General features: G+C 39.2%; 1 protein-coding gene across 2 annotated transcripts in view; it reads left to right on the top strand.

The window, feature by feature from the left end:
* Positions 1–1,647: 1,647 nt before the first annotated feature.
* pcdh11 (protocadherin 11) overlaps positions 1,648–11,744 on the top strand; it is a 130,259-nt gene continuing 120,162 nt past the window's right edge. For both annotated transcript variants that reach the window (XM_044364476.1, XM_044364477.1), the window contains exons 1-2: positions 1,648–2,358; positions 8,141–8,720. In XM_044364476.1, coding sequence (XP_044220411.1) covers positions 8,181–8,720 — 540 coding nt within the window. In that variant the 5' untranslated portion in view covers positions 1,648–2,358; positions 8,141–8,180. The remainder of the gene's footprint in view (positions 2,359–8,140; positions 8,721–11,744) is intronic.

Raw genomic sequence — 11,744 nt, 5'->3', positions numbered from 1 at the left:
ACTGAGGATTGTTGATTTTCTATGAATGATCAATCAAGTGTAAACAAGCACCAGACAAGTTTTTCACATGTAAATAACTATATTTCAAGTTGATGAATTATTACTCTCTATTGATTATATGAAATTTTACTCTGCGTGTGTATTAGACCTTTTGGCAATTCACTCAATTTAGTAGACATGCCAAAAGTTTCCCCTGGAAGTTCATTATTAAAGTATCAAAATAGCCATATGCATCATGCATGAACAAATATGCGTGTGCCTCATAATATTGCTTTATGGCTTTTAATTTGCATTTCTTATATATATATTTTTTAAGAAATCCTCATAGACAAGCAGTATAATTAAGAAAAGTGTGCTTTGTTTTCCTACTGGAACGTGTGAGATAAGTGTTTTTCTAGTGGTCTAAAAACTGCCCCTGTAATTTTTTTAGCAGTAGACTTCAGACTAAAAACAATTTATTTTGACAAAACAGAAAACATAATCTGGCTCAATCCTTGCCCCACTGTCCTAAGGGATGATTAGTGTGACATGAAATAATTTGGAGGGGAATGATGAACAGGTGAAGACTGCTGTTTATGAACCTTTGCCAGAGGCTAAACTTATTAAAATGCAAAGTTACGGCCATTTGTTGTATGCGGTGATGTCAGAGGGACAAGGGTAATCGGCTGTAACCTGGTGGTGGTGATGATGGTGACCTTTGTGTGACCATAACCCTTTATGACCCCTCCATAAAAGGACCTGTTAAAATCTACTTTATGGTATTTGGGGACTGAACACCCATTCAGTTTACCACAGCCAGAAAGTGTCAACTTGATGATTCATGATCAGCAATATTTAAGCAGATCAATATGTTTGATTGGTGTCTGTTTGACTTGTGCCCTGCAGCTGCAATGAGATTTTTTGATGATTGAATTAAATAGGTTTTATTGGCCAGTACTGTTTTACAATTGTTAGCACTTTGCTGATACTGACTTTCTGATTCACAGTTCAGTTTCATTTTAATGAGGTATTTGAGTTGCCTTGTCAATTTTAATACGATGAAAATTTCCTTCAATTTTCACCTAACCCCTTGTTGCTATTTTATCATTTCTATCATTTAAAGTGTTCGATGTGCTGATGGTAATAAGCTGAACTGTGATAGGCTCCTACACCACAGAAATTAGCTGATACCATTTTATACATGGAAACTATGGAAACTGTGAACAAACCCATTATCAGGCTAATTTCTCTTCTCATCCCTGATAAGAGCTTTGCCATGGCCTGTTGACACTCTCGGGAATGTCTGAAAAGAATTTGAACCTCATCATTATTCAGAGGTGCTGATGATACAGTAGACCTCCATTAGAAATGAAAAGCCGAAACAAGGCTCAGTATAAAAGTGAACAGTGCCCCCCTCTTGCTTTCAGGCGGATTTTCTGGATCAGTGTGGCTACTGCAAACAGCAGAGGCATCTGTGGTCCACACATACCCCGCCATCCACCTACATCTCAGTGCAAGCATCTCTCCAACGCAGTGCGGCTTTAAGAGGACCGGGGCTCTTAAATCTGCGGCTGGCTCCTCCTTCCACCATGATGTCAGTCGGAGGGAGAGCGAGAAGGAGAGAGGTGGGCAGTATTGAGGAACTGAGTTCATACAATACTACTGAGACATCTACAGCTTAGCAGACAGATACGGTGAACCGCCTATCAGGGCTCCTGTAAGTGATGCTGCACTGAGGCACACTTTGATCCAACTCCATTTGGGGGGGCGAGGCGCTTTCTGCATCCCTCCTTTTAGAGTTTTTAGGGAGCGTGCACAACCTCTAATCAGTCTAAACAAGTGGTTATAAAATTAATTAGGTGTAAGCTTTCAGTTTTCCATCAGAAGTCCATTTTTTGCGTCTTTGGATTGAAGTTTTACGCGCGGGTCAAGAAGCGTTTTAACGCACACGTGTCCGTTTGGTACCAGCGATTTTCACTGCTGGTAGAATAAAGTAGGAATTTCAAGGCAAACGTAGGCTAGGGATACAAAGTTTATGTAAAACAAGCTTGGATCAATGCGTATCTCCGCCCGTGGGATTGCGAACCCAAGACATCCGAAGAGGAATTACAGCGTCCTTTTCAAACAAAGTTGACGTGTGCGTGTTTTTTTTCTCTTGCACATGAGGACCACAGTTGTTTTAGCGCATGGATAAGTTTTTGTAGTGGATAACATTTTTTTTCTATTTGCATTGCATTTTGCTGCCGCTTCTGATGAGGATCCTTTCTCCCCCTTTCCCCCACTTCAATTTAATTCATGGCACTTCTTTTTTTGTAAATCAGTGATGTCTCTACGCGACGGTACTCGCGGTTGATTTTTCATCCTATTCGAGTGGAAAGGGTAAGCTTTGCTCTTTACATTGACTTTACTGTTGTGATCAAAATGTGTTTCACTTTAGTGGTCTATGTGCATATGCAAGCACATGACTGGTGTATCTCCTGAGCGCATTCAGAAATACTGGAGAGCGCCCAGCAGTCCAATTTATGTGGTCCGTATAAAATCAAATTGATGTCCCAGCACCGGCGAGGACCTTCGCTGTATTTACAGTCACTGAGAGCAACATAAGCCGGGTGAAAATTTAGTGATGGTCTGCGAGGCACTTAGATAAATCACTGTGTTGCGATAGTGGGACATGTTGATGTTCCGTGGGTTTTCCTAGAGCTGTTCCAAAGATATAACAGGCGTCCCCGTGCACCTTATGTAAATAGAAATTGTTCATGGACACGGCACATCGTGGATAATGTAAGCTGAGTTGTCGCATTATGAATGTGCGGTGTGCGGTTGGTCACGACTTCGGGCGTTATTCAGTCTTGTTCACTACTGATCGCTAAATAGATAGGCCTACTTTTCTAACAGCATCCAACTGCGGGGACTTTTCAGTGCTGTGTTTCCCAGCAGCTTGGCCGCTAAACTCGGTGCGTGGGTGCGCGGCAACAGCGCACTCGTGGTCAAGCGGTTCAGCTGTCACAGACCATAACCTCAGGGGCCATCAGTCTGTTCACGCTCAGACTCTAGGAAAAAATAAATAAATATGTAATGTTTGCTTTTAGGAATAACAGTTCGGCACGATATAATTCCCCGTTGGCCTGGAGATTAACCGCCACAGTTGGTTGTTTGGATACCCAATATGTTATACCTGCTCAATATGCAATAGATTATTATTATTGGGCCCGTTTTTAAAAGACCCCCACAAGGCCTACTGAACTCAATATTTGCTGGAGAATTAAATCAAATGGTAATGTGAACCTTCCCAAGGTGAGCAGCATATTTTGAATGTAGGTGGAGGCATTTATATTAAAAGAAGAGTCAGTGAGTAAATGGAAGCAGCCTAAGTTTTGTATTTAATTTGAAAATAGCAGTAAAACAGTATATTAATGCGCATCCATACTTCAAATAAACCCGTAGGTACAGAGCAATTGGCGATACTTTGCGATACTGTTTGTTGCAACAGCATATCTCCAGTTACTTCTTAGGCTTCTGATAAATTCAACTAAATATTGACTGCAGATTTTGAAAGTCATGAACTTGTAAGGAAACTATGTATCCTGGACAAAACTAACCTGTTGTCTCAGAGATGCCTTCTAGGTGTCAATGATGCTGTTTTTTTGTTTTGCTTTTCAAGTTCATCCTACAGCACGTTTGGTTTCTCCACTGAAACACATTCAATACCCTTAAAAATGTATTTTTTAGCAATCAAATAGTCTTTATAAAAACTCTGGTCAATGAAGAGTTTGTCCGTCATTTACACCAAACATTTTAGATCTTCTCTTGCATAGTTTTCTGATATTCACCATATAGGTTTATATATAGGACTATTTCAATAGTCCTTTTAACTTCCCACAAAGGGAAATATATTGAATATGACTATTTCAGAATCCATGATTGTGTCTGCAGCACTATTTTGTTTTGAGATATGGCCACTGTGACATATGCAAAATGTCTAATATGTTGTGACATAGTTTTTCAACTATTAATAAAAAAGAAAAACCTATTTTAGCAATTATTCTTAATATTAGTGGCTCCAGACTACAGTTTAAAATGTTCTGACTTTGATTTAATTAATTGAATAGTTTATCTGACAATTAATTCACTTGTCCATAATTCAACGTTTTTTCCCTCATTTTCATTTGATGAATGTTGGATTTTAAAGTCCGGGTTAACATTGATGATGACATAAAGCCACAGCGAAATGATCACACTTACATTTAGCATTACGATTACCTTTGCATGTATAGACTGCCCTCTTGAGGTCCATGATTACAACATTGTGAATTAGTTAGTCATTTTGTTAATGCAGAGGGTAAGAAATATTACCCAGCGACCATTTAATCGCCCAAGTACAGCTCTTCATAATCTAAGTCCATCTAAGAAATCAAAAAACTGATTGAAATGTGAAGAGCCACGGGGATATTCAGCCAAACAGCACTGCCAGACTTTATGCAAACATTGTGCTACAAATTATGTGTCAGAATTTTGATATGTCTTCTATTTCTTTTTTCATTCATAAAATAAAGTGTAATGTGAAAGTCCCAGTGATATTTGAACTTGAATATACATCTTTTCTCATCTCAGTATTAAATCTATTATTAACATTGTCAATGTGGCCACTTATGTCAAACATTGCTTTCTTGCACTTTCTCGCTTTCAAGCACGACTTTAGGTAATGTAGTCATTGTTGAAGTTTCCCAAGAGAAAACAACTTTTATTCCTTCACCGTGTAAGGAGAATTGTTCTGGCTGTGTGGACTGAAAAAGAACTGATTGATCTTGACAGAAACCTGGTCTGTCAGGCTGTCAGCGATCCTTAAAGCTCTTAAAAGAGAAAAAGCCCAAGACAATCAAAAGTATTACTTAATACCCTCTTTTGAAAATCTCTTTGGATCCACAGACAATATTGATAGATACAACAGTGGTGAAAACCTATTTGACAGTTAAAGGACTCCAAATGTCTTGAGTCCCAGCCTCAGACTAACCACACTAAAGTTTATAGTTGGGGGTATCTTTAGGGGTGAATGTAGGGGGTGACAGTAGCTGTATGTCTCCCTTCTCGCTGCTACCTTCAGTGGATACAAACACCAGGAAGGCCTGTCCATCACACTGTCGTGTAAAGTGATCCAGGGCAGGCCTGCTCCTCTTCACTCTGTGTCTCCCAAGAGGGAGGCTTGAGTTTGCCTACTGGATTCAACCTGCTGTCTGGGGCTCAAAATAGCATTTCAGGAGACTAGTGAAATGTAAGCAAAGGAGACACTCTGACTGACACCTAGAATTTCTTTCTCCCTCCCTCTTACTTTTTTTCCCTCCAGCACAATTCCTTCTCTCACCTAGCCTATCCCTCATGGACAGGTTTATAAAGAGTTGTGACAAGTGAAAAGCCGCGCAAATGTAGGAAAATCACAGTTAAGAGAAAGGAGCATGCATTAGTGACTAGTGTTGAAAGACTAAACAAGTTGGCCATAATATATATATATATATATATATATATATATATATATACACACACACACACACACACACACACACATATATATATATACATATATATGTATATATGTATATATGTATATGTATGTATGTATGTATATATCGAGCACATATGTACTCCTATATTTCTAGTAAAATGTAGTTTCCTAACATCATATTAGCATTGCCAGGGTGTCCTTTCTGTTACTACATTTGTACTCTTGCATGCACTCTAAGTCAAAAACATACTACACCCCTTCATCCTGCAGAACATTATTGTCACTTACAAGAGAGACGAAATCTAGATCATGCTTTGATCTTTTCTGTTTTTTCACTTCAGTGAATCACATCCCATTTAAGGATGTAATTTAAACTTCATTATGCGTTGTGCGAGCTCAGCCTTGGACTGCTTGGCGATCATCACAGTAAAGCAATCGCTGCTCACTCTAAAAAAGATGCACACTTCAAAGTAAAGTGTGTCACAGACCCTAATGGGATATATCTCATCAATATTTTGACATGACAGTACAGCATTGCCTGTGCTATATGTGTAGAATGAATAACCCTATGATCCATGTCAGCCATGTTATTTCTGTCCAACTGCTCTTTAATGAGTCTCATGTGACTGCTTTATGAAATGTGTGAAAAGAAATCTGTCTTTACAGGCTGCATGAATGCCTTGCAATTGTTGCTGATTCAAAACTAGCTTAATTAAATTCTTATTTTTAATCAATTCCCCTTTGTCAGTAGGCCGAGAGCTTCAATGGCTATGAACGCTGTTGCCTTGCCAATTTAGAGGACCCCTGTAGTGCAGTTTAGGTAGTCATACCTTTTCTACAGGATATTGTTTGACTCATGTAAATGGATGGAAATTTCATAAAGCAGGGGATATTGCGGTTCCCAAAGAGCTATTTGTGGTCCCTTGTTACTGCAGGTATGTATGCCTTTTCAGCACCAGCTGTACATCGTTTGTGTGATGGCTGTCATACACTTTTGCCACATTTGAAGGAAATGGACGTTTGATTTCAAGGCAGCAGCCTTATGAATACAAACCAATGTCTTGAGGAAAATCTTATGAGGTTAATAAACACTCAGGGGGTTGGTTGACCTAAACACACTGTGGACTATGAAATCAAATTATATTAGTTATTAAATATATTGCACTGGAATACACATGGGGGGTCAGTTATTATCATAAGAAGTAAACAGCTGTGCATTGATGGCTTTACCGTGATACGTCATTGCGCGCTGAGAACAATTTAAAGACCAGTAATGTAATTTTCTTGCTGTTTCAATAAAATCAACTGAGCACAGATATACAGTAATAATTACACTGAATTACCACCACCATAATGTCAAAAAGCCTCGTCATCCAAGCATGTATGGAGACCAGTGTCATTATGGTAGAAGAGATGGAATTTACTTTTAGCTTTAAAGGATTTCTGAGAGTGGATTAAATTAATGATTTAGTCAAAATATGAGCTAGCAAACTACATCAAATAACTACCTGAATAACTGGTGAGGAAACCTACTAACTAACGGGTGTAAAGCAGTCAATATTTCATGCTAGCTTATACTGACAGTGAAGTCTTTGCAGAGTATGACTTCCAATGACCTACTTCAGTTTTGGCAAATGGAGTTCTTGCCCTTTGGCAAGTTTTTGAACATATAAAACAGTTAAAGATGTTGTGCAATTGCAGCATCAAATGAATTGGCACCCAACTCCAGAAAACTGAGCAGTGAATAATGCTCAGTGATTATAAACCCATTTCACTTTATTTTCTGTTAAGAGTTTTATCATAGGCATCATTCAGTACAAACAGTAAACTGCATGCTGTTTAAATTTGATGTTGGAGAACACACATCCATCAGGATGTAATGACATATGATTAAATTTCTCTAATTTGACTGATGGCAGCTCCCACAATAAATAATTTTGTATTGTTGTCTCCTTCCACCACAGTTACTCTAAACAGTGCTCTTATCATACTGTGCATGTTTACACACATGGGCGTTCATGAAATATTTGAGAGCTCAATTGTTTACATTCAGAGCAAATGAGGCTCTCCATTAAAAGCTGCTGTCAAGCGGTACAACTGCAAGTATGTGTGTGTTCATGCATGCAAACACCAATGCTTAAGGCTCAGTTCTGCTGCTTCCCAATCAGTTGAAGTCTGGATGTGAGGTGCAGTTTATGAAGATACCACTGCACCATGTTGTCTCGCATTGACTCAAATATGAAATTAAGTTTTCCTCTGTGCCGTGCACAGCAGTTTGTGAACAAGCTTTCAAAGCAAACTATTTTATCGCAACAGTGAATTCAACTGATTTCATACTTCTCAATACAAATATGAAATGGTTCATTACAGTGATGAAATGGATTGATGGAATACGTGAACTACTAACCTTTACGTGTCCGCTTACTCAGTGGAAGTCATCAAAGGTTAATTGTGTAAAACTGCGATTAATTTGCTCTCAAAGACATGGGAAGGATGTGGGCTCATAACTAGTTAGGATGAATAGGTCAAGTTGAAAACTCTCCGTGAGGGAAAATAGTACTAATTACAGCAGAACTTGAATGCCATGTAATTTTGTCGATTGACATTGTGTGTTCTGTCTTTCTCTTTTCTCTTTTTTTTCTCTGTCTCCCTCTCTTGTGACAGAATTGCTGCTGTAGAGGTGAAGCTCCATCCACTCTTGAGTATGGACTTAGCAAGTCAGGCTCATGTGCTGGTGGTCTTGCTCACCTGCGTGGTCTTGCTATGCCTGGCCCAGGAGAAGGACTACACGGTGAAAGAGGAGCAGCCAGAGAACGTCCGCATTGGGAACCTGCGCAAGGATGTGGACCTCAACCTAGACCCCAACATTAGGCTATCCTCGCCGCTGCAGTTCAAGCCTGTGTACAAGACAGGTGACGTGCCTTTGGTGAGAGTGGAGGCCAACACGGGGGAGATCTTTACCACCAATCACAGAATCGATCGGGAGAAGCTGTGCTCAGGTGTCTTCGCTGAGAAACGCTGCTACTATGAGATTGAGGTGGCCGTGCTGCCCGACGAGATATTCCGATTGGTCAAGATCCGCTTCCTGATAGAGGATGTGAATGACAACGCACCCCTTTTCCAGTCCACTGTAATAAACATCTCCATCCCAGAGAACACAGCCATCAACACCCGATACCCGGTGCCGTCAGCATTTGACCCTGATGTAGGGATCAATGGGATCCAACATTATGAACTAGTCAAGGTGAGGATCACTCCTGTTTAATCTCTCACACATACAAAATGAAAATGAATGGGGATTTTTTTAATGTTTAGGGTGGCCTCAGTTATCTTAATTTGATAGAAGATGCATGGTTTGGTGTATGTGTGTGTGTGTGTGGGGGGGGGTTGTCTACTGTTAGCAGTCTTGGTGTACAACACAAATGTAGTTACGATAACCATTCTAAAGGTTTGTTAGTTGGAACCTTTGTTAATTTGTAAATGTGACATATGTGACTACATATATTTAAAAAACCTTTTTTTCTAAATCACCATGGGAGGTAGCGCATTTGTTTATAGTTTCTGAGTATATGCCAATCAAGTTCCCTATATATCTTAATTTGATATATACCCCCTGTTCTATAAATTAGTTAAATGATAATTAAAAGCACCCAAGTACCTGGAGCTGAATTCCTAAGTACAAATACTTATAAAGAGTCACTTCACTAAAATTGAAGTTGATGGAGGCTATTACAGTATGTCGACAATCTCATCTCTAAACTAAAAGCCATCTTGTACAAATTAATTTAGTTAAATGGTGAATGAGTGAAAGATATTGATAGTGAAAGATACGTGCCCAAAGCCTTATAATACTGGAACAGTCTAGAAATTACTGGTTTTCCTGATGGACTTAATAGAATAAATAGCTTTTAGTAGAATAAATTGTTCTTTTGAAAATCCAAGCAAAGAACAATTACAATACATTTGATAAACTAAAGACCATTGTAACAATCTGTCTTGGAGAAACAATTACATTGAGATGAAATGGGAAGTATTAGGAAGTAATGAATTTTCTTTTCAAATAACTCAATGGTCGACTGTCTCCAGCGCAAGCAGTATATTAGTCAGCAAACGCATTATTGATGAAGCTCTGACTCACTGATAGGCCTGCAGCAGGCCACCTGTCTGGATGGGGGTTGCTATCTTTGATGCATTGGGTCTTATTAAAGACTTTTTAAATCGGTGAATCTTTACATTATTTTTTCTTTCCCTGTTTTTTGGTCTTCATGCAATATGATTTTGATTATATTATATTTGATTATACTTATACCCGCCTCTGTAAACTTGCTACAGTATAGTGCTATAGGGCTGTGGTGTATTTCCATATAGGAAATTAATTTTGCCTCTACGTTAAAAATATGACCTACTTTTTCATAAAGTGGAATATGTCATGAAGCCTACAATGTTTTATACCAGCCATTAATACTTCCCTGTGCTTTATTTCATTATGAGCGTAGGCTGTGAAGAAAGGGAGGTTCTCACCATGTATAGTAATATCAGAGAACATACGGTGGAAATTGCAGACACAGCATATAAGGCATGTCCAATTTCCTGCAACAGGTTACATGTGCTGAACATAGTAAAGCAAGTGAGAACGAATGTACTGTATTATGCTAATAGGTGTCTCATGCAGAACTAGGCAAAGCTTTTCTTCATCATCTAATTGATGCGCTATTATACTGCAGTGCAATATTCTCCGTTGCTTAATGGAGTCAGCCCTAAATCCAGAAAAGTAGGATAATATCATGCATTCTTCATTTATAGTCTAGACAACACTCTATGCTTTGTGGATAGATGAATATTGGAGATGACATGAGCTCTTACAAATGAAGTGTAATTAAAGAGGGAGATGCAAGCACTCTGGAGAAAAGCCTAAACATTATAAATAAAGAAAGGTTACTGGATTTGAGAGCACATTGCGAGACAGAAATGACAAGTCCATCTTGGAGTCTTAGATGAAGTTAACACTGGGTTGGAATGAACAGAATCGTTGCTGTCCGTGTCTGCCTTGAATACCAATTTGCATTTTTAAAGAGTCTCCCTACTGCCAAGGCCTCTCCAGCGCAATGTCCTGAATTGTTCATGCCTGGAAAATCACCAAGCAAATGTTCTGCTCATTATAATGATCATCTGCAATCATTTTCTTTGCCCTTTTCACAATATAAAGCTTTCTAAAACCCTTGCCTAGGCTGCAGTTGTATTATCTTTTGCAGGAAATTCTTCTTACAGCATCCTTGGCACTGCGTCCCTGATTTAGTTCTTCTCATTATATTCTCATTGTACTCGAGATTAATTTCCTTGTGTTCCAGGTTCCATATGAGTAAAACTCAGGGAGAAGCATTAAAGGAGCCAGAGACATTTTCAACCTTTGGTATTTTTTATTTCAGGAGTGCAGGAGAAAGCCAAGGGTTTAGTGGGGAAGGAATGTGCAAGCATTTCCTAGAATAGCTCTTAGCCGTTAAGCCACCCTTGGACTATCTTTGTATGGTCCTGTGAGATTTGTCTCAGAAGCTCCCCCAGAATGATAGTTTGCCCAGTTTTCTTGTGTTGTGCAGGGCACGATGCTGAAATTGCAACCATTGTGTATCACAGTGAGACACACTCAATGGTCTGCCACTGCACATGTAGCATGCCTTAGTTGTCTAGTTGTCAACACAAATGAAAGAAACATGGTAGCCTCTTTTTGTATAACTTTGTCCTTTTCCAAAGCAAAGAGGGGCAATGGGTAATTTCATTCTACACAGTGCTCCAGCATCACACATAATGGTTGGTAATCACACTTTGAGTGAAACTCTGTCATCAGTGTAGTGCAGTGGTGTGTTACGTCACCTGAACTGCAGAAAAGGCGTCCTAAGAAATGGTCAAGGTCAGAAAAAGCAATCACATGCATGGATGGAGGAGGATCCCCCATGAAAGCAGATTCTATCACTTTACATATTCACAGGATAACTCAAAGCCCACACAGAAACATACTTAAGACTAAAGGAGATTCTGCTGTTGGTTTTGCTTAGAATTTTGGCTTTTCACACACATCGGCCTCTTTAGTTATCCCAGTCATGTATGATTTTGCAGCATCACACACTACATTAATCCAAGTTGCATCTGTGTCAACATCTTCAGACACATTTAAAGTGGGCGTCTTGTTCAAGTCATTCCGTGTAGATCAATGTGCTGCTAGACTATGCCTCACTGATAAACAGGATGATGAAGTGGATGTCTGTATTTTGGT

The sequence above is a fragment of the Thunnus albacares genome, chromosome 10, assembly GCF_914725855.1.
Source record: "Thunnus albacares chromosome 10, fThuAlb1.1, whole genome shotgun sequence".
Classification (NCBI taxonomy): Eukaryota; Metazoa; Chordata; class Actinopteri; order Scombriformes; family Scombridae; genus Thunnus; species Thunnus albacares.
Note: the sequence above shows the minus strand (reverse complement) of the source record. Positions and strands in the feature narration are given on the sequence as shown.